The 23566-nt window shown below is 45.5% G+C and overlaps 2 protein-coding genes and 1 pseudogene across 3 annotated transcripts; 2 read left to right on the top strand and 1 right to left on the bottom strand.

Moving 5' to 3' along the window:
- Positions 1-2986: 2986 nt before the first annotated feature.
- On the bottom strand, positions 2987-3507 carry LOC133914711 (uncharacterized; annotated as a pseudogene).
- A 9658-nt stretch (positions 3508-13165) lies between these two features.
- On the top strand, positions 13166-14745 carry LOC133914303 (protein MAIN-LIKE 2-like). Of its 2 annotated transcripts, XR_009909225.1 has the most exons (3): positions 13166-13458; positions 14197-14295; positions 14375-14745. XR_009909225.1 is itself a non-coding variant. In XM_062357424.1 (2 exons), exons 1-2 carry the CDS (start codon positions 14212-14214, stop codon positions 14717-14719), a joined length of 429 nt encoding a protein of 142 aa, XP_062213408.1. In that variant the 5' UTR covers positions 14124-14211; the 3' UTR covers positions 14720-14745. The 2 variants fall into 2 exon arrangements, 1 of the variants encoding a protein (XP_062213408.1); XM_062357424.1 differs by lacking the exon at positions 13166-13458 and having other exon boundaries at positions 14124-14295.
- A 926-nt stretch (positions 14746-15671) lies between these two features.
- Positions 15672-17476, top strand: LOC133914710 (uncharacterized). The gene is made up of 3 exons (XM_062357756.1): positions 15672-15890; positions 15966-16197; positions 17382-17476. Exons 1-3 carry the CDS (start codon positions 15672-15674, stop codon positions 17474-17476), a joined length of 546 nt encoding a protein of 181 aa, XP_062213740.1.
- The last annotated feature ends 6090 nt before the right edge of the window (positions 17477-23566 follow it).

Genomic DNA, 23566 nt, shown 5'->3' with positions numbered 1-23566 from the left:
TTCAGTATCTACAAAAGAATCAGGATCATACACACTGAAACTATATATGCACGCTAAGTACATAAAAGTTGCACACTTCAACAGAACTACTAGATAGATCAGAAAGCATGAAAATAAGGAATAGTAGTGTCAAAATTACCTTCATACAGTAACGCCAAATTGTTAAACAAAGGAAATGGCATTTTCCGAAATTTCTTAACTTTTGGGTGATCCTATTGAATGCAACATAACAAGATAGTTAGTACTTATTAACAAAACATAGCACAAAGACATCTAGCTGCTAATGTGTATGAGAATGCCTTCCATGAATAATATTATCCCAAATCATTGGTTCAGCAAATATCATGCCTAGAGAATCATTCCAACCGACACCACTCTGTTTTCTAGCATCTCGTATTGACTTATAGCTTCCTTTCAATTCCTTTTCCTTTTCTTGTAGTTGTTAATTTGTGAAATGCGCTAGAGAATACCTTTCATTGAACTTGCTTGTGATACTTCTCCAACCCTCTGTTATCCAACCATTTTGCCCCTTGAACATTGGGTTATTATTGTGTTCATGGAATGTGTCAACAAGACCTTTTTCATATGTAAATGTCCATGCAGCCCTTGTACTTTCTATTGACATGGCTACATTTCTCACAACAAATTTAAACAAAATATGCTTATTATAAAATAGCATTACAAGAAATAAGCAATATTACTAGACATCTTTTACATATCATATAAGAACTACATTAGTAGTACTTTTAGTGTCTAGCACACAAACTAGTGCTACCATACTACATTACAAGACATCATGCTCAACTAATTATTGTAGACAGCCCACATTTGTAGTGCATTTTGATCTTTTAGGGTGCTTCCATTAGTTGACTCCAGATTGTTTGCATAGTTATCGTCCCCCTTCGGCAAGTCAACGCAATCGGATGGCTCAATATAAACAGGTTGGTCATCTAGCCACCCTTCTTAACCATTTTGCCCTCTAATGATATTATGAAATGCAACCGATGCAGCTGCAATCTTAATCTGAGACTCTATTGGATGGAATGTCCCCACTTTCAAAACTGGAAATTGCTTTTTCAGCAACCCTATTGCTCGTTCAATGTGATTGCGGAGGAATGCATGTCGATGATTGAACAATTCTTTGTAGTTTGCGAAATCATTTCTTCCAGACGAATGAGGCCTCCTAAACTCACTAATATGGTATCTAACTCCTCAATATGGAGCAATGAAGGATGGTGTATCTGCATAGCCACCATCTACGAGGTAAAAAAATCCCTTCTAGCATATTAAAACCCTTCCTAAGAGCAAATCATATAACACCCACATCAGATGCAGACCTTTCCCATCCGCATGAAATGAATGTGAAATTTAGATTGAAGTTACAAGCGAGAATCACTGTCGGTGTATCAGGAATCGGGGGTCCCTGAGTCCCGAGGCCAGGCCAGCCGTCCGCCACGTGTCACCATCCTGCGAGGTCCCTCCTGCAGGATGAGGAAAATCTAAGTTCCGGGAGAAGGTGCTCGGGGCCACAACCTCTGGTCCCCGAGCACCCCAGTTCCCTGATGGTCAGAAGAGCTAAGTACCGGGAGAGAGCGCTCGGGGGGCTGCGTGCGGCAGCCCCCGAGCGCCGGGTTCCCCGAGGGTAAGTACAAGAGTGCTCGGGAGAGAGTACTCGGGGCTGCACGTGGCAGCCCCCGAGCACTCGGTTCCCCGAAGGTTCGTGCAAGAGTGCTCGGGGCTGCGCGTGGCAGCCCCTGAGCATTCGGTTCCCCGAAAGATCATGCAAGAGTGCTCGGGAGAGAGTGCTCGGGGCTGCACGTGGCAGCCCCCGAGCACTCGGTTCCCCGAAGGTTCGCACGAGAGCACCCGATGATCCCGACGACCCAAAAGGGCCCCCGAGGGGCCCGCCGACGAGGTGTCAACCAGTCAGAGGTCCAAGGCCACATTTAATGGGCATGCGCGGCCTGACATCTTGACATCCTAACATCCCCAACTGCTCCCGCCGCAGTGTCAGTCCCTGCCATGCTTTGGCAGGGGGGCGTGGGGCTATTAATTGCACGAGTCCCGTCCCATATCATCCGGTGTATCTCGGGATAACGTTGCCAGGATCAAAGTATTCCGCCTGCCACCCTACCCTGGCAGAGGAACAAGACAGGGTGGGCACGCCGGGTGCCTCTGCGGCTGCCCGGTGGGCCCTCTCAACGGCGCCCGGCGCCAGGGTGTCCACAGCGACGGGTGGTCGGACGCGCGCCGCGTTTTTCCACCGCCCCTGTCACTTCGCCCAGAGGAAATGATGACGCCTTTCCCAGTCGTGGTGTCTTGGAACATGTGCCCCTTCTTTCCCGTTTGGGGTATGTCGTGGCCGGCGGGTGCATAAAAGGATGGAGATACAGAAAGAAGAGGAGGGATCGGAAGACATCGAAAGAGACCGGATTGACTCGAGGCAATCGACCGTGCCACACTTAGACGAAGAACACCGCAAGCAGGCTTGAGCAGAGCTAGAACAAGGGAGCCTCAAGCTCTCAGTTAGACAATATATTCTTGTAACCAGACATATCCCTGAGGGATCCCCTTCAGGAAAGGATATTGCATCCACACAGGAGTAGGGTATTACGCCTCCGCGCGGCCCGAACCTGTCTAAACTCCTGTGCATTTACTTCCCCTGCACTAGGTCGATCGTCCCCCACCACCGGCCGTTGCATTTATTTCCACTTCCATTTATTCCTCTGACGAACTCATTCAGGATCATCCCCCCGGCCAAATCTCTAAAAAGGGGTCTCTCGGGATCCCTGCGATAGGAGTTCACCCTCCGACAATCACATTTTGAGATAGCGTTCCTTTCCTATTTCTGTATGGAGGAGCCTTGTCTTCTGCAATGGTTATAGGGATACGTGTGCCATCAATGGCACCGATGCAGTTCTACACATAAAAAAAGAAAACTAAGGATTGGAATCGAGTGTTCTACAATGGTTATAGAGACATGTGTTTAGATCTTATGGCTAATCTGAAAGAAAGGCATAAATCAAGGATCAGACGCAATCCTCACATGAGTTTGGTTTGCACTAGGGAGCTTCACAAATCTATGAGTCAAGGCTGGGATTATATCGAAGACCTCCTTTATTTTCCTATGGATTGTCTCACCACTATGTTGAAATGCCTTTATTAGCCTTAGATTGCTTGCATTGTGAGAGAGCATGAACATAAATATTCCTAGTTGCTCCTCAAGGGAAACACCACGTGTATCACGCAACAAATTCTCCTTCCTAAGAAATTTGTTGTACCTCTAAATATTTCAGGCTCCATCCTGAACTCAGCTCTGCACCAACTCTCATGATCTTCGAGTATTTCTTTTATCTTTTTTGCACCAGGAAGTGATGGTATGTGCACTGGCCTTTTCTCATCATGAAGACAAGAGTGAATAGCAGGGACAATAGCCAGAAATAGTTCATTGTCCTCTTCTTCCTGGTGTAATATGAATTTCCTAACTTGTTTCTCCAAAGAACCCATTCTCTAGTAAATGCAATTCATGTTATTACTAAGCATATTGAACATGAATAGGTAGTTAATTAGCATATTGAACATGAAGATGTCTGAAATTATTCAGCAGGTGTTCCACCTAGCCTTATATTCATGTTACTAAATCATCATTCCAACAAATAGCAAGCAACAATGTGCCTAAAAATTTTGTGCTTGCCCACAGGCAATACGCAGACAAGACAAAATTGCTGCACAATTCATTGAAGCCATAGCTGGTAAGTAGTATGACGGCTGAGCATGCCAAAGAACCATTGCTAACCACAGTTAAGTCCAGCCAAGATATAACAAGAAATGTTTAGTGGAGCAACCAGCAGTGAACTAGTAATTTAGTTACCTCCAACTTCCAGGACGTAGTTGTTGAAGCAGAGAAGTTCAAAACCGATCACCACCACAGTTGATGTACTTATGCCTATCAAACAAAACAAATCAAATTTTGTATTATACAACATTGAAAAGGAGTTATTTAGCTGTTACTGCTACACTAACTCTAGATCAGAAGGAGAAGATATCCCATGCCTCTGCTCGTAATCTAGTCAATCGATTATTTCTATAGGCTAAAAATCAACACATAATCAATCGCATAATCAATTACTCATGTCATACCACATAACCAATCAATTTTGTTAAAAAAAAATGTAACCAGATCCACCAAATTTTGCATGAAATTAACACATAAAACTGCTAGACCTACCAAGAAGAAAATAACATTGCACCTCCATCACTACACAATTTGAGGTGAAAAACAATTTTTTTCCATACCTTAAGAAGAAGTTCCCCCATCTGCAACGCCCAGTGATCCTCACGCCATTGGTCCTCCCCATGCGGGTCCTCACGCCGTTGGTCCTCCCCATGTAGATCCTCACACCATTGCTCCTCTCGTGCGGATCCTCGTAGTGTCCCCCAGAATTTAGAAGGATTGTTAGGTGTGGAGCCCTGAGGAGAGGAAAAACATGGGATCAGGAGGAGATTGATCCTCGTAGGGGAGGAAGAAGAGTAGACTCACCAGGAGGAGCTGGAGTGAGGAGAGGACCATGGGGTGGAAACCGAGGGAGGTGAAGGCGAAGGTCAAGGCAGCGTCAGGAGCGAGCAACGGGGAAGGGTTACTAACCTATCGAGGAATGGCGTATTGCCCCCGTGGAAATGAGGTGGATTGACCCATCAAACACCGGGTGGCGGGCTTCCAAACACAGCCACAATATGGCCCAAGGCAGCTACTCTTGTGGTCCTTCACCTGAGGAAAACGCCTAGATCCTTGCGTGGAAGTTCGCTCCCAAACAAGCCCTAATGTGGGATAAGCCTCTAGGTGAGTGGCAGAGCGGAGCGCTAGCTAGCATAGCTCATGAACGGAAAGCTTTTTAAAGGAGGATGTGCACAAGAGGAGAAGAACAGGGAAGAAAAGAGTGGAAATGGGTAGGCATGGTAATAGGTCGGGGTGGATCTGTTCCCCACGGGTTTTACACCCGGTGGGTTTTACACCCGGTGGGTGCGAGCGCGGGTGCAATTTTGGCCCCGTGGACATCCACAGGGCACCTGAAAATGGAGTCACCACATGCAAGCCAGCCCAGCCCAATGTCGGCTAGCAATTTACCTAACCCTAACTCCAGTGCTCCACCTGACCCTTCACTCCCTCCACCCTCCACTTAGAGGTGGCAACGGGTCTGCCACAGTCGGGTTTGGCCTATCCGCACAAAACCTGAAACCCGATTTCGTAAACCTGACTCGGCCCCAAAATAGATATCGGGTGCAAAACTACCTCCGCCCCTGGCTCTGATGGGGACCCGAGACGCGGCAGGAACCCAAGCAACCCTAGCCCACCTCTCCCTCCCCAGTGCGCCTCACGCCCGCACTTGCCTGTCTCGATGAGCTTATGCTCACCTCGGCTACACTAGTGCCTCGGTGCATATGCTGGCAAATCAATCGCAAATTTGCAATAGAACCGAGCTTTGCTCGGGATCACAATCAACACAAAACTTTCATCAAACATGGAGCACCGCTCATTTTCATTATCACATAAGCACATAGATTATCTTACCCGTGCATGTAGTCGTGGTCGTCGCCGCTCTCCAGTGCACCACTCACCGCCGATGCCCTGTTCTCTGGCTTCCTCCCTCCTCTGCGCTTGTTGTTGCCTGAAGCCGTTAACACCTACCCACGCTCTGCCACTCCCCATCCTATGCACCCGTAGTCACTCATCGCGCCATGGGCCCATGCGGTGTCGTGTCATTCCACCGGCGCTCGCAACGGCCCTCCCCGCACCTACCACCAACGGATCCAACCCTCCAGTGCACGAAATCATATGGGAGATGTCAGGATTTGGTCGATGGAGAGTCATGCGACCTACCCCTTGGCTCCTCGTGGCTCGGAGGGGGCAGATCTGTGCTCGGGGCTCACAAATTTTGCATGCTACTCGTCGACCTTGCGTCAGTGGAGGGTGGGGCCTGGTGGCGGTGGGGAGCCGGGGAGGGGGAGATGGTGGGGGAGACGGGGAGGTGGAGACAGGAGGGAGCAGGAGCAGGCACCGGCGACCGGTGGCATGCCGGCACCGACGGGCGGAGGGTAGGGATGACCGGTTAGTGGCGATCATGGCTTGGGGGATCAAGAAATGATGAGGGAGTGAGAGGCGGAGGGATCGAGGGGAAGAATGGGAGATGAGGGAGAGGGACGAGTGGACGACAAACGTGTGGGTGGAGTGGCTCTGTGGCTGGCATATCTTCGAGTTTCTGGTGGGCGGGTGGCCCCACGGGTGGAAAATTAGACCCAATCCCGAACCTGATTCGAGTCAAGGCCCCGACCCGACAACCCCATAGGGCCATTTTTTAACCTAAACCCGACCCTGTCGGGTCTGAAACCTGCGGGGTCCCAACCCAAGTGGGCCAACTGCCATCCCTACCTCTAGTGTTGCAGCTGCCAGCCGCCCTCCGCTCCCTAACTCCTATGGTCCCACCTGCCTCGGCATTGCTTGCCTAGCTGCTGCACCCTGGCTCCTGCCCACCTCAACGCCCCTAGCTCCCGCCGTCTTGGCACCCGCCCACCTACCTCTGCTCCCCGGCTCACGCCACCACTTAGGCCAAAAACATCCCAAATCCACCCGCCCTAGGTAAATGAATTCAGGTATTGGACTTTGCACATGATGGGTGGATATGCAGTAGTTTGTTAGATTGAATTTTTGCTTATAAAGTCTTAAGTGGCATTTTTTTTTAATGCATACTTGAGTGTTTTTTTAATTCAGGATCACACCCGTGGGTCCCTGTCTAGTTTGGGGTCAGAGAATTTTTCACGGGTTAAGTGGTTCAGGTTCGGGTTCTGATCATGTTTTTTATTCAGGTTTCGGATTGAATGAGTTCTTGCTACACGCAGGTCTAATCCGTAATGTTGCCAGGCCTGGAAATGGGGATGAAGGAAGAAAAGAAAGAGAAAAAAGTTCCTCCTTAGTATGTCACGGTGCTAGCCTGACCTGTGTTTTGAATGGAAAATTCATGAAATGCAACTGAGCCATCCGTGAAAGGCTACTCGCTCTGACTGAAATGTGGGCCCTAAGTCCACATGCCATAGACTCATTAATGATATTTTATGAAGTGGTCAATCTTTGGAGTGGCATCTGATGAAATCTCCATATTTGGATGGATGACGACACATTTGGATAAATTTGAGGAACTAAAGAGTGCAAATGAAACATGAACGCAACTTGGAGGAGGTAGCTGCACACAATATTATCCATGTAAAAAACATACAGATCGATTACATGTCCTGCAGTTTTTTTTAAAAAATATTGTTTTCGTGTGGTCAATGTAAACTTGCATAAATGGAAATGGAGCTGCACCTCGTAGTGTCATTTCTTTTACCGTAGGGGGTTAAATGCATGAATTAAGTTCCATGCAAAAAAAATGCATGAATTAAGTTGCACTTTTGACTATATATGGTGTAACGAAAACTAAATTAAATGCATTCATTGTATCCACTTAACTTGCGTTCAAGTACGTAGATAATTACTTAGCATTGCATTATTGTGGAATAATAATGCTCGAGGGTCCCTTGATCCAAATGGAGAACTGGCAACAAGCAAACGACGTGCACATACAATGCATGTTAGGTGCTGCATTTGTGTACACATTATTGATCAGGTTTTATTACTGCAGAAACCCTTAACACTGTCGACTCCAAAACCCTCTTCACTACTAGTATTAGAGCTGACAGTGGGTAATGAGCAGTGATAGTTCTCGACTATTACAGTCGGTCTGGGAACCGGCAATGAAAGGGTTATCAGTGTCGGTTGAAGCCTTCAGTCGACAGTGAAATGGGTTATCACTGTCGCCTGAAGACTTCAGCCGGTAGTGATTTTCGATCCCTGATTCAACATATTTGTGATCAAAAAAAGAAAAAAAATATTTTTTCGACCAGAGGCACCTAATCAACTACTACTCACCCGCCTTCGATTAGAAGCTCGAGTACCGATCGCTGCTCAGTCGCAATTTTTTCACGCGATTTCCAGGACTCGAACTCACGACCTTGATCAGAAGCTCCACGCGCGTGACCTCTCTAACCATCTCGTATCTTATTTGTTCTTGAGTACAATAGCAAAATCAATACTTTTAATATCTTCTTATCGAACGTTTGAATAGCTATTTGAACATCTAAATGATCCTAAATGAAAAGGTTATCAGCTACAAAGTTGTATATCTCGTCGAGTTCTACAATCCAAATATAAAGTTTATCTTCATCTGACTCCGTATAAAAAAATTTATGTTTAATCCGTGTAGTGTTTAGTAAAACAATCATAACTTTTGCATACAGAGTCTGATTTCGACGTTTGACCTCTACTTTCAAAGCTAATGACGAGACGCATCCGAAAAAATACAAACTTTTAGACATGTACCTTCATTGACCCTAAAATAGGCTTGGAAGATCCTCGACAGAACCTATAAAGTTTTTGAGCAAAAACTGAACTTCTCCAATTTACCTGATAATTTTTGGAGATACAGTGCTACATCTAAAAGTCAATATTATGCAAACGTTTCATCAATCCAAGTTACCAAACTTATGATAAAAATATTGAAATTTATATTTTAACTTTGTGACATTGTGTATAGCTTTTTCAATGATTACTGCTAGTTTCACACTAGATCTAAGCCAAAAATTTGTGATCAAGTATGTGGCTTCCTCTGTATCAGTATTAGACATTTATTTGTGTATCTATATGGTATTAAATAAAAAATAATCAACTATAAAGTTGTAGACCTCGTAAAGAGCTATAATTTTCATATAAAGTTTGTCTTCATCCGACTTCGTATGAAAAAGTTATGATTTTTTTAAGTTTAGCTGTTATCAACCACAGCTGAAACTTTGTTAAGATTATTTAGGCATTTAAATGACCTCAAATTAAAAAGTTTTTAATTACATATTTGTAGGTCTCATCGAGGACTACAATTTTTATACAATGTTTTTCCCATCCGACTTCGCATGAAAAAGTTATGAATTTTTTAAGTATGCCGTCATTGATTCTTACTGTCGGCTTGTCACACTGCTAGTTCATGACGAGAACCAGCAGTGATAGTTCAGGTATCATTGCCGGTCAATGCCCTTACCCGGTAGTAAAGCATCACTGTCGGTTTAAGCTTTCAGCTGGTAGTGATGCCCTTCATCACTGTCGGTTCATAAACCATATTGACTGATTATTTTCGTGTGCCTTTTGATTCGGTAATGATACCTTATCACTACCGACCTATTAGGTATTGATAATGATAGATCGACATATATAGCCAATCATATAGTAGTGTTTCAAGCACAACTACTATTGTCATCGTCATTCATGGGAAAATAAAAAGTTTTGCACGACAAGATATATTTTCGTGCATGTTTTCGTGGGCGACGCGTACACGTACGTACGTTGACGCCTTTTCATGAACTTAAACTCGTACTTGATGGTAGCTTATCTATTTATGAGCGTACCCAACTCTTCTTTTCCTAACTGGTTCACGTGTCCTAAAAGGGGGTAAAAAGGTTTGGACCCAACGACCGACGCCATGCAACCTTCACATGATTAACGGGAGGCGACATGGCCAGTGTACGACTCGGCCATGCTACGTGCCTTTTATTTGCATGCATCCGTTTGATTCGGTGGAGCTAGATTGTATCATAACGACACATATTTATGGACCATATATATCGGACGGTATAATTTATAGCCAGCTATAAAATAGACTATTCTATAGCTTGATGTGTCTCGATTCTTACATAGTGCGCACGATCGTGGTTTCTTTCGTGAGCCGAGCCGAGCGGAACTGTCAGCCAAGACATGCTGTTCGCTTCGGCTAGACCGGCGGAAATCACGTAACCGCGTACCGTGTCTAATCTGATTACCACACGCCACCAATATAGACTAGTCTAGAGCATGTAAAAGTCATCTGATATTTTATTTATCACAAAATGTACATCAATTTACCATAATAATTGAAGTAATTACAATATTTAAAATGTAGCCATTATAACAATAAAAGTTAACATTAATTACGACAATGGAGTGTGGTAATTACTACATTTTTTGTAGTGGATGTATTCATTTTAGATGTATAGGATACCGCGGGAATAAATTGAAAATTAAGTTACTACAATTGACATGTTGATTGACAATAAAATGATATATTACTGACGACAAAATGTTGTAGTGGTTTGGATGAAGAGTGAAGCTAGAGGGAATATATGTACGAGAACGTCATGTAGTGTTTACTATATTTATAGGAACGGGGGCTCAATTTGGTGACCGCTTATCTAGTTCCATCGATATGGATGAGGACGACTGAGAGAGTCGAGCCGAGTTGGGATAAAAATAAGTCGAGACGAGCAGTTGGATTGGGTCAGAACGAAATCGGTCAATCGGGTGCGTTGGCTTTAGGCCTGACTACAGAATTGGTTATTCTATAGCCGGCTATAGATAAATAAATATATATATATATATTGCCCCTTTGCAGTGCACAATCTTACGACGGGGGACCATACATAGCTGAGTAAGAAAAGAAAGCAGACTTCTGTTGTGAGCCTGTAGTCGATCGCGTTGTTGACTATCCACTAGGTCTAAGAACAAGAAACTATGTTGCACAAGAGACGCACCAGATATCCTTTCTTTCTTTTATTTATTGAGTGTAGAACTGGTATGTATATATGAGTGCTTTCAGTGGTAAAATATGTATGTGTTTGGTTATGTATACAATTGTCAGATCAGTTACAAGTAGTTCCATAGAAGGCTGGAAATAACATAATTGAGAACGAAACTCTAACGGCCAATTTGAGGTTGCACTACTGCAAAAACCTTACCAGTGTCAGTTTAAAATCACTATTAATGGTGAGTTTTGAACCGACACTGATTACTTATTACTGATAGTCATCGATTATCAGTACCGAGTATAGAACCGGTACTTAAAATCACTATCAGTGCTGGTTCGTGGCTCTAACCAGCACTGATAGTCTCGATCTCGATTAACATTTTTTAGGCAAAAAAAACTTTAAAAAATTCACGACCAGGGGCATCCGACCAGAGGCTGTCCACCCGACCGCACCCAACATTCGCAAGTCACGCAATATTCACTCGCATGCGGCAACCAAAACTCGAACTCAAGACCTCATAGGCTATGCGTGCGCATGACACCTCTATCCATCTCAACTATCATTCGTGAGTATAGTAGCACAATAAATCATTTTGACATCTTCTAACCAAACAGTTGAATGGCTATTTGGATATCTAAATGATCTTAAATGAAAAGGTTGCTAACTAGAGAGTTGTACATCTCGTCGAGAGATACAATTTTTATATAAAGTTTTCCCTATTCGACTTCATGTGAAAAAGTTATGAATTTTTTAATATGAGCTATCATCGACCTGCTGCAACATTATTATAATTATTTAGGCATTTAAATAATCTCAAATTAAAAACTTTTCAAGTACAAAGTTGTTGACCTAATCAAGATCTATAATTTTTATATAAAGTTTGTCCCCATTCAATCTCGTGTGGAAAAGTTCTGAATTTTTTAAGATGAGTTGTGATAATAGCAAGTGGTTAATGACCAGTATCAATATCGGTTCGTGACTAGAACCAACACTCATACTGATTATTAGTGTCGGTTTGTGATTAGAATCGGTACTGAGGTATCAGTGCCAGTTCGTGCCTAGAACCAATACTGATACAGTTATTATCAGTGTCGGTTCGTGGCTAGAACAATCACTGATATATCAGTATCGGTTCCAATCAAAAACCAACACTGATAGTGACTATCAGTACTGGTTCTTATCTCTTTAGTCGTTGTTCGCACGTGAGAGTTTAAGAATCAGCACTGATACATCTTCAATACCGATTATTGTTAAATCGGTATTGATAAGACGTTACGTATGTAATAGTTTGTAGTAGTATTGATTGATTAGTTAGTTCATGGATCTTCAGAAGTTGAACCGGATGCATGGAAATATGCAATTCATTCGTCAAACAACCCGGACAGCGGACGCGACAGAGATGTACGTCCGGCGACAGAGATGTGCTCGCGTCGACGAAGTTATTACTCAGACATCTCTATTTTCTCACCGCAGCGGCAGCCCCATCCCAGCTATTATATGTCCCTGCACGCAGATCACCGTTGACCAAGTGAACCGGCCGCGCACCAGGAGCTAGAGCTAGCCGTCCGGGGCGCCCTGCCTGCAGTGGGGCTGCCTGGTCGCCGTCCAGGGTACAGTGCAACCACCAACCACCCCCCACATGGCCGAGTCTCGGACGCTGCTCGATCTGTAGGTAGCTAGCGCGAGAGAGATGGCCAAGCTAATCAGGTAAACAACACGGACACGCGCGCGCGATCGTACGTGAGGCTCAGCTCCTGCATGCCTGCGATCCCCACGGCGGACGCGCACGTCGCACCCACCCGCCGCCCCCGCCCGATTATGAACCAGACGCAGCTGACGACCGCAGTCGATCGCTCGCGCAGCAATGCCAACGCATACCTCGATCGATCAGTGCGATCTTCGTTCATTGCGTCGTTTTCAGTAACTAGCTAGGCCATGCCCATATCTATAGATGATGCTGTTTGCGTCGCTGTCGTGGATGCATCCACAGAGACGCGCGGGCCGGCGATCAATCGACCGCGCCATATTGATCTGTGCCGGTCTTTAATTTATTGGACTCAATTATGCACGCATGTGGACGAACTGTGCAATCTGAGACGTACGTGCGTCCTTGCATCTACGATTCGTATGTAGACGTCCGCATGCTGTCCGGGAGGATCCATCCTCTACCTTGCAGTTGCAGTATCTATACGTCGCTGCTGGGGCACTGCTGCATTGCATGAGTTTGGACGGCAAATTTGGAAATTTAGACAATATACGCGACCGTATTTGCGAAATTAGATAACATGTTGGCGTATTTGCAAATCTAGCACTCGTATTCGGTATCTCAAATTCCGAAATTTGGATTTCGGTAACTCAAATTTCAAAAACACCCTGGGCCCACTGAATTCGGCAACTTAGATGCCGAATACGGCACTGTGGGCCGTATTCGGCACCTCAGTTGCCGAATACACCCTGTATTCGGCTGTATTCGGCAACTGAGGTGCCGAATACGGCCGGGTGCCGAATACGGCACGGCCGGCATCCCATCTTTCTTTTTGCCGCGTCACATCAATCATTGTCACGTCACGTCATTCATTTTTTCCATCCCGTGAGTTCGGCCGGCCGGTGAATTATTGATGCAGGATGCATGCACGTTGGCCTGCGGAGAGCTAAATAAATTGAGGTCGCGAAGAAGAGAGCAGCAGCAGAGCAGAGAAGGGAGCAAGGAATGCAAGGAGCGGCAGAGGAGCAGCATCTCGAGTAGAGAAAGCAGCAGAAGAGTAGCAACGCGAGCAGCAGCAGCGGCAGTTTAATACTTCGAGATCACTCACTTTCGTACCGGTTAGTTATTAGATTACCTATTTAATACTTAGGTTAGTACTAATATTTAGAGTAATTAGCTTATTTGGCTAGTCAGTTTCGAAATAGATTAGTTCTTTCGGAAGTAGATTGTTTAATCCATTCAATTACACTTATTTAATTATATTAGTTTATTTAATTAGAGTACTTAGATTATACAAATTAGATTATTTAATTATGTTATTATATTACTTAGATTATTTAATTAGAGTACTTAGTTTATTTAATTAGAGTACTTAGATTATTCTAATTAGATTATTTAATTACGTTATTATATTACTTAGATTATTTAATTAGGGTACTTAGTTTATTTAATTAGAGTACTTAGGTTATACAAATTAGATTATTTAATTACGTTATTATATTACTTAGATTATTTAATTAGGGTACTTAGTTTATTTAATTAGAGTACTTAGATTATTCTAATTAGATTATTTAATTATATTATTATATTACTTAGATTATTTAATTAGGGTACTTAGTTTATTTAATTAGAGTACTTAGATTATACAAATTAGAATATTTAATTACGTTATTATATTACTTAGATTATTTAATTAGAGTACTTAGTTTATTTAATTAGAGTTTTGAGATTATACAAATTAGATTATTTAATTACGTTATTATTACTTAGATTATTTAATTAGAGTACTTAGTTTATTTAATTAGAGTACTTAGATTATTCTAATCTGTTGTTCACCTATTTGTTGAACCATGAAGCCTTAAATCATTATCATGGCTCATGGTGGTCTTCCCGAGCTTCTTCAGCAGCGGTACGACGAGAACCATAGGGGAAGGATGATATTCACAGGACAGCAGGTACCACGTTTATATGTGCTATTTTATTGCCACGATAATTTCGAACTAACTCTGTACATGTATTGGATAACTCATGCAGTTGGGTCCGTTACGAGCCCGGAGTGTGCACAAGATTAAGGAGTTGGACCCTCGATTCCACGAGCCACTCGCACGGGCGGGACTACTACCTTTCGCTCTCATGATGGCCGGAGCTCCCATGGAGGTCGGTGGTAGGACACCTCTGCCGGCGATTGATGAGGCACTGCTCACAGGTCTCATCGACCGGTGGCGTCCTGAGACGCACACGTTCCACTTTCCTTTTGGCGAGATGGCTGTAACATTGAGGGACGTGGCCATGCTGACCGGGCTACCAATCAGGGGCGCCCCGTTAATAGTTTCGCGACCCGCAAGGGAGGAGTGGAAGGGTTATGTTGCGGATAGGTAATTATTTGTTATGTAATGCACTTCAAATATTATAGTGCTATTAAAGCTTCATCTGACCATCTGCATCTTATAGGTTTGGTGTTCAATACGACGGGAAGGATGCTGGCCTCTCCATGTCCTGGGTTCATGGGCTCCCACAGTTCGGTCCATGCCCACTGGATGCGGACGAGGCTACACTTATGCAGCACTATGAGGTGTACTTGTACGTCCTGCTCGGAGGCATCATGTTCTGCAATACAGCAGGCGATTATGTCATCCCCCATATTGTATGGTTAGCAGCCCACCTCGCATCACATCCTTATGAGCCTACATCTTACAGTTGGGGATCTGCAGTGTTGGCTGCAACCTATAGAGGTTTGTGTGATGCAACCCAGCGAATAAAAAGGAAGGCAACTATTACAGGGTGCCTACACCTCTTACAGCTATGGAGTTGGGAATACCTCCCGGTTTCCAGACCTTGGGTGCTCAAGTGCTACTACCCAGTCCACATCTCCGATGGCATTGCCGATGACATAAGGCCAACGATGGGGTATCGGTGGATTCATGCCAGGCTAAGATGGAGTCAGCAGCAAGACCATGGTAACTACTCCAGGGTGATCAGTGACCTAGACGTCCTCAGCGCTGATCTAGTGGAGTGGGATCCATGGCGTATGGCACGAGTAGAAGAAATTGCAGATGGTGGACTCATCGCATCCTCTTGTAGCCGTGACGCAGACTTATGGTTGACCACATGCTTCTTGTTGTACATGAACTGCGTGGAAGTATATTCTCCAGAACGTGTACAGAGGCAGTTCGGGTATCGACAGGTGGTGCCAGTACCACCACCACGACACGCCGGACGGGCGCACGAGTAAGTGTGTTATTGTATGTTGCCTTAGTACATTGGTTATCCATGTTAACAAATTATAACTATTTATATCACGTACAGGAGGAGCTCACAGGGGAGTGGAGGCATGCAGAACTGGGCATCCAAGAATGCCGACTACATACGGAGGTGGACAGAGTCAGCTGTGGTGGATGTCATCATTACTGCTGGACAATACGACGAGGCCACGTACTGGGACTACCTTGCTTGGTACCGTCCGCGCACGTGTGCCACCTTACTCAGCGGACCTGTACAGCCGGGCCCCAGACCCTTCCCCGAGGATCGTGCCCGCCTACTTCATGTTGTGGTAAGTGATGCGTTACTTATAATGGTTTTCTTTGGAAAATCTTTGTATTACTGACATGTCCCTCATCTTATACAGACTGAAGAGGCGTATGAGATGCATACGCAAGCGGATCAAGCTTGTGGGGAACCAAGCAGGTCATCATCGCAGAGGGATCGTAACCCTCTCCGGGAGTACATGAGGACAAGAGGATCCCGCTTCCTAAACGCTATACGTGGTCTAGGTGGGTGTGCCCCGCAATGGAGGGGGTACAACCAACATGCCATGGACCCGTCTCGTGCCTCCCACAGCAGGCGGTCATCCAGTGCTCGTGAGGAACCCGTCCGGTCAGAATCACAACATACATCTTCAGCTTCGGCGCGTCATGTCTCATGTTCCGGTGCTGAGGCCGAGGAGTGCACGCAGCCTCCTGCGCCCGAGCAGGTTACGCTGGGTTCACTAGCACCTCTGGCTACGATGACACCTTCGGCTGCAGCATCTACTCATCAGGAGGACGTCGTTGACTACACGCAGCAGACCCCTTGCTGGAGCGACCCTAATGCTTTTGACTAGGCTGCTGCAATGCATGCGACCGCCACCTTCACTGATCTACTCGCGGGCAGTCCTCCCATGATCTCAATGAACCTGGAAGTTCACATTGGTACCAGCATGGCGAGCCTTCGGCACACTGGACTCCATCGGAGCACGTTCTAGGGCCGTCCACACTTCCACACGAGGATCCTTCGGCATGCTACATGCAGGGCCGAGTAAGCGGGGCGGGATACACGTTCGGTGGGGTTCCCACAGGGCAGGCAGATGATGATGAAGACGACCAAGGGCACGCAAGCCAGGGGCCTGCGCAGGCTGCTGGGATGAGAGCCACACACCCGCTAGACGCTTACACTCCTGGGGATTGTGTGAGGTATCGTCGCCGTTGAGTAGCCAGGATAATTTGTCATGACACATGTATTATTGATTTTAATGTCGAGGTCATCCCTATTATGTCTTATTCACTGTATTGTTAATTTAAGAAATTCTCAGTACAGAGGAAACAATAGTAGTTGTAAAGCATAAGTAGCATGGAACCCGGTACAGAGGTTACACATAAAGAGCGGACAACAACAAACATTAGCATGTACGATACGCCTAAAGAACATAATAACATGCCTTAAGGGAATAAAATATATAGGGTTACAATAGATTCTTAGGGCGAAGGAAAGTGGCGACGCAAATTAGCGTAAGAATTCCAGGTGCGATGGTCAAAGCTATCCGGGTAAGATGGTTGTCGTCTCCGAGGTGGTTCTGGGAAGTTGTAAAAATGAGTACGAGCAAATCCATCATCATTTTCAGGGTCATCGGTGTCCTCCGGAGATGGAAGCCTCGGAGGGCGGGGTCGTTGTGGCATGAAATCGTCGTCATCGTCATCATCTTGAGGTTTCTCCGAGGTGGTACCACGTCCTATTTCCCTATCAGTTGTATGGCATCTCGATGTTGTGCGTGAACGTCCTCTTGCAGTGTTCCTAGAACATTCTCCTGTATTTATGTTCGAACGTCTAGGCATGGGGGGCATGAAACCGTCATCATCTTCGTCCTCGTCATTATCTGGATGATTCGTAGAGGTCGCCTCTGTACCCCTTTGATTTGCTGACTGTCGTCGTCTTCTACGCGAACCAGGCATCACACCCCCGCCGAAGAGCATATACATCGCCAAGAAGTGTGAGATTTCTTTGTTGATCAACTATTCGTCTTCCGGGAAAGCCTGACGCAGAAGAGGACCGTTCGAATCAATGGAAATAAGATAAGTAGGGTGATCAAATGTTTATATGACATACCTGAATATGGGATGCATACTGGTCCGGCGACATTACTATCGTTCTTTGCCTCCTAGAGAAACCTATCACAGAAGGATGGTCGGCCAGTTCATGGACCCTCAGATACATTTGACGCCGGTGATACAAGAGGGCCCTAAGGTCCTCGGTGGTTACACATTGGAGCGGCGCAGTTAACCTAGAACATATGGGTCTTGCATGCAATTTCGCCACGGCTTGGATTATGTTGTTCTCCTTTAAGGGATCATCGTTTCCTTCACGCACAACCTGTAAGGAGGCATTAAGTGCTATAGCGATCGTTGAAGGTGTCCATGGAAAGCCTGTACTAGAGGATCCCGCCATAGATTAAATAAAATTACATTTACAATACAATGGTCACTTCTTGTCTAAAGGGGTACAGTGCAAACCACATAATGCACAATAAGTAGTACAACTAACAGGTGAATAACATTTTACAATACAAAGTCTCTAAGACAGTTCAGTTCGACAGTTGGCTGATAGTTTACTGACGGGTCGGGCAAGTCCTCCTGTCATGGCCAGGTTGTTTGCAAAGTTTGCACCTGCGTAGGCCATCAACAGCATCTGCTTTATCCATGTCACCTTGCAGCCTCGTAGATCTAGGCCTTCCAGGATCTGTGCGTCATGCTCATGGATAAGGTACCCACTTAGGGCCCTCGATCGATTTGTAGTTGGTTCCGATGTTAAAGGACCGCATCTTTGGAAGCCATGTGCTCCTCAATGCATCGATCGTGAAGTACGGTGATACGTATTGTGATCCGTCATTGCCACCTATGTCCCTGCAAGCTGCTAAGACATGCGAGCACGGGATATGGTGCAGTTTTGGCTTATTGCATGTGCACTTCACCTCGTTAGGTCCAAGTTGACACTGCTACACGGTGTCCCCGACGCTATACCCTGAAGCATACCTACGGTGGCACATGACCTCAAAGTCATTGTTGGCCAAGTCGTAGATCCTCGACCGATGAAAGTGTGCCTTGCTCCTCCTTCTTGATATGATTTGCTCCACCTTAGGTGCAAACCGTGTGCTGCACTTCATAGCAGCATTACCACGGTCTCGAAAGTAGTCCGCCGTTCTGTAGAATGTGAGCTCAATAATGGCACACAACGGGAGGCCCCGTACTCCCTTTAGGACATTGTTGAACGCCTCTGCTATGTTCGTTGTCATGATGGAGTACCTAACATGGGATACAATAATTTTAGAATGGCTATTTGCATAAGAATCGGTACAATATGATCATTACAATTCTATGCGCTAACCTGGCACCATGAGTGTCATGGATAAGGGCCCAACGCTCCGCCGGCTTCCCCGCTATCCACTGGCTAAATGTACCACGTGAACGACTAACGATAGTTTGGCCCCCAACCATTTGCGCCCGCAGTTGATCCTCCCCTGCTTGCTGGTCTACCATCATCTTGTGAGTGGTCTCATTTAACTCTCTCCATATCTCGTTGAACTTCGCCTGCTGGTTCTGAAGACATAGCCCTTTGAATCTCTTTACAAGCGACTTGCTGCGGTACCTTGTGTACAGGTTCGCGCCCAAGTGTCGCATGCACCATCTTCTCTCCACATCAGGCCATGCAATGGAGCAGTTTGTGCTATCATGCAGCACGTCCAACGCATGCAGAAGACCCTTGTTGCGGTCTGAGATGACGCAAACTCATTCCCTATTTCCCACGACACGTGTCCTCACCAAGGTGAGGAACCACAGCCAACTATCATTGTTTTCACTCTCAACCATTGCAAAGGCGAGAGGAATGATCTGATTATTTGCATCCGCCGCCATTGCTGTCATAAGAGTACCATGGAACTTGCCGCTCAGAAATGTGGCATCCACGCATACAACTGGCCTGCAATGCCTGAATGCTTCGATGCATTGTCCAAAGGACCAGAATAACCTAATGAGGTATCAGTCAGTGGTGCTATATGACCCATCATCTAGCCTGATCGGCTCATCCGCCATGGCCCACTGAGTCCCTGGATTCGTCATGGCAATCTTCTGCAGCAGTCTTGGAGCATTGTTGTATGACTCTTCGAAGCTTCCAAACAGCATCTTCAATGCCTTCTGCTTCGCTCGCCACGCGGTGTGGTAATTGACAAGCATGCCAGTCTTAGTGTGCACCTCCCCCATAATCGATTTTGGCGACAAACAAATTTCCGTGCCAATAAGCGTGATGAGGAGTTGGGCTACGAACCTCGCATCAACGGTGTGGCTCACATTCCTAATAGCCTCTTCGCTGCATGTATGTGGGGTGTGTCTACTGATCACAAAATAGTTCTCATATTTCGGCTGATGTGCTCGTATGAAGTAAGGGCAATTCGGGTGCTTGGTACACCTAACCTCATACTCCGTAGGGTTAGACCGGGCGCACTTGTGGTCCCTTCTTGTTATTACAGCATAGTTGCTAATAAAGTGGATGACCTCCCCTCTGTTACGAAACTGTTGCCCGACCTGAATATCGCTATTCTGGTATCCCCAGTTAGATAAGGTGTTATACTCAACGACGACACACTCCAGGAGCCCAGTACCACGAAAGTACTGGATCGCCGGGACCGGGTCATCATTGTCAGCAGCTTCTTCATCCCCGCTACCACCGTCTTCATTATCCATGCATCCTACATCGACCTCACAAGGGTCCACTCTACCTCCCTCTCTACTGGAACTGCCCTCCCCGACATACCCTCCATCCTCTTCATGCATCACCTGCTGGCCTGAGCCTTCCACAGTGGTCACCGCATCACCTTGCACCAGTCGTGACACTATGTTTACGTACACCGCCATATCAAAGCTCTCCTCCAATGCCTTGCGTGAGTACAAAGCCCATGCGTTGTTCCTACTCATCTTGAACAACGTATGGACAACGACCGAGCTATTTGGAACAAGCCGCGGCCGTACACCCTCTAGGACAACAGTATGGGACTGCTGGTTCACACGCAAAAGGCGCATAATATGTGATTTCAGGCCATCTAGATCAATAGGTACCTCAACCGAACTCTCTATGTGCTGGCAGTTCTGAATTGTTACAAGTCTCCCGTGCAAAACTGTAGGACGTTCTCCATAATAAATATGAAAAATCATACCGTATCTCCTAAATAAATGTACATGTAATAAATAATAAGTACAAAAATAATACTAATTAAATAGCGCAATATACAACTAATATGCATCTTTGTTGCTATTGGACACTATCTTCTACGGTTCTACCAAACCTAAGTGCTTAAACTAATTAATCAAGTTAATTGATTAATTATATTACTTTAATAAAACTAATTACCTAGATTAAATCACGTAAATTCATGTTACTATATTAAGTAAAGAATCTAATCACACTTAATAATAAAAATTATATAACCCAACTAAATCAATAATTTAAATACTCTAATTTATCAAAATAATATAATTAATCAAATGTACTTGAATGAATTTAACAATATACTGACGAAAGGACTAATATACTTCTGAACGAACTAAGAAAAATCTAATTACAATTACTAATTAACTACGTAATCTAAGAACTTACCTTAAGGAAATTGAGCGCGGCTGCTGCTTGCGTTGATCCTCTCCGACTGCCCCCTCTGCTCGAGCTGCTTCTCCTAGCGTTGCTCCGCTGCTGCTCTCTTCTCTCCACTGCTGCTCTCTTCTCTTCTCCATTCTCTCCTTTGCTGCTCTCTTCTCTTCTCCCTTCTCTCCTTTGCTGCTCTCTTCTCCCTTCTCCCTTCTCTCTTCTGCGAGCCAGGGCTTTTTATTAAGCGCAAAAGCAGCATCCCGCTGGCACGCACACACCGAAAGCATCGACACGACGTGAAAGTGACATGATGCACTGAATTCGGCAACTGAGGTGCCGAATACGGCCCACAGTGCCGTATTCGGCATCTCAGTTGCCGAATTCAGTGGGCCCGGGGTGTTTTCGGAATTTGAGTTACCGAAATCCAAATTTTGGAATTTGAGATACCGAATACGAGTGCTAGATTTGCAAATACGTCGACATGTTGTCTAATTTCGCAAATACGGTCGCGTATGTTGTCTAAATTTCCAAATTTGCCAAGTTTGGACGCTTCTTGGAGCGACACTACTAGCTAGCACTCCGAATGAGATTGTGCAAATGGTAGATGACATGCTTATGAAAGTTTGCAAGCTTCAATAGCAGAAGATTTTTAGGTATCACTACTACAGAAATAGTTATATGTACCTCTTTAAAGGTAAGTTTAGTAATAACCGACAGTAATATATTACTACCGCACTACTGCAAAAAGACGTAAAAGTACCGGTTAAAAAATGGCTTCAATGCCGGTTTTTCAATTAGCACTCTTTACTCGGTACTAATAGTCAGTAGGGTCTAAAACCGGCACTAAAAGTTCTTTTCAATGCTGGTTCATGCCTCCAACCGGCACTAAAAAAGCTTCCCGAGCCAAAAATAAATAAACGAGTCGGCTGCTGCTCCTGCCGCCGCCGCCGGCTACCATGCTCAAATCGGCTCAATCATCCATGCAAACACATCTCAGGCTCAAATCGAAAGTGCAAGAACACAGCACTCAATCATCCATACGAACAAATCAAAAATACAAGATAAGATAGAGGAGAAACATAGCAGAACACTGCTGCGCCTCCTCAATCACAGCACAGGAACACAACAATCAATCATCAATACAGCACAGCACAACACCGTCACGCCTCCTCAATCACAGCACAAGAACACATCAGTCAATTATCCATACAACACAGCACAAGAAAACAGCACAACACCGCCGCGCCAGAACATCATCAAATCCAAACATGGAAACAGGGGAAAAGGGGGAAAGGAAATGGAGCAATGCATGATCAAGATCGAACCAAGTAGATCTCGCCGAAGGAGCCGCTCCCGATCTTGCGGCTCTCCGTGGATCCGTGCCGTGGACGAGCTCCCCGGACACCTTCTCCCACCCGAGCCCAAGCCCGTGCAAGAGCTCGCCGAACGCCTTCTCCTGCCTGAGCCCGAGCCCTCCACACCACACTGACCGCCTGAGCCCTCCACACCAGCCGCCTCCTCCACACTGCAACTAGCCTGGCCCGCTCGTACGCGCCTGGCCCGTGCTGCCGGTGAAGGCAGGACTGCAGGAGACCGAGAGACGGAGATAGAGGAGACAGAGAGGAGAGAGACCGGACTAGAGAGAGGAGAGAGAGGCACGAGAGGATAAGATCGACTCGATCTGATCGAGACTGAGGAGCTGACAGACGCGAGGTGGCGAGACTAAAATCGATTGAATATAAATTTTGTGTCCGATCACTTTATCAGTGCCGGTTCTTAATACGAACTGGCACTGATACTAGTTGATTTTGACTGAATGGATGGGTGGATGTTATGAACCGGCACTGATATCTTATCAGTGCCAATTTTAGCTAAACCGGCACTGATGAGGCGACACTTATGACTAGTTCTGTAGTAGTGCCGGTACCAGTTCGTAAGCTTTAGGCACATAAAAAAAGTCGTACCAGTAATAACCGACAGTGATAGTGGTTACCATTGTAGGTTTGTGATGTTCAAATTATCACTATCGATTTTTCAAAAGATGTGCCTTTAATAACCAGTAGTGATAAATATTTATCATTGTCAGTTCTTATAAAGACATGCATTAAATATGTGCCTTTAATCGGCAGTGTTGATATTAATCACTGTCGGTTCATCTTCCTAATCGAAAGTGATAATTCTTTTATAAATTGAACCCATCTCCCTCAGTCATGCCCATCTCATTTTGCTCTCCCCGAAGCCACTCTCGAGGAGTAGTGACGGTCAAAGTGGAGCGGTGGTCACTAGCCATCTCCATTGCGGGTGCTCCTATCCTTCATGCCCGGCTCCAACACCACCCACACGAGC

The sequence above is a fragment of the Phragmites australis genome, chromosome 4 (assembly GCF_958298935.1).
Source record: "Phragmites australis chromosome 4, lpPhrAust1.1, whole genome shotgun sequence".
Taxonomy (NCBI): domain Eukaryota; kingdom Viridiplantae; phylum Streptophyta; class Magnoliopsida; order Poales; family Poaceae; genus Phragmites; species Phragmites australis.
The sequence above is the reverse complement of the archived record's forward strand: the minus strand, read 5'-3'. Positions and strand labels throughout refer to the sequence as shown.

Excerpts from the sequence above, each read along its gene's own strand:
- LOC133914303 (XM_062357424.1), top strand. The coding sequence starts at position 14,212 with ATGGCTCATGGTGGTCTTCCCGAGCTTCTTCAGCAGCGGTACGACGAG. Across the intron at positions 14,296-14,374 it reads TGATATTCACAGGACAGCAG|TTGGGTCCGTTACGAGCCCG; the intron begins GTACCACGTTTA and ends TAACTCATGCAG.
- LOC133914710 (XM_062357756.1), top strand. The coding sequence starts at position 15,672 with ATGCAGAACTGGGCATCCAAGAATGCCGACTACATACGGAGGTGGACA. Across the intron at positions 15,891-15,965 it reads CCCGCCTACTTCATGTTGTG|ACTGAAGAGGCGTATGAGAT; the intron begins GTAAGTGATGCG and ends CATCTTATACAG. Across the intron at positions 16,198-17,381 it reads CAGGCGGTCATCCAGTGCTC|TGTTCCTAGAACATTCTCCT; the intron begins GTGAGGAACCCG and ends GTCCTCTTGCAG.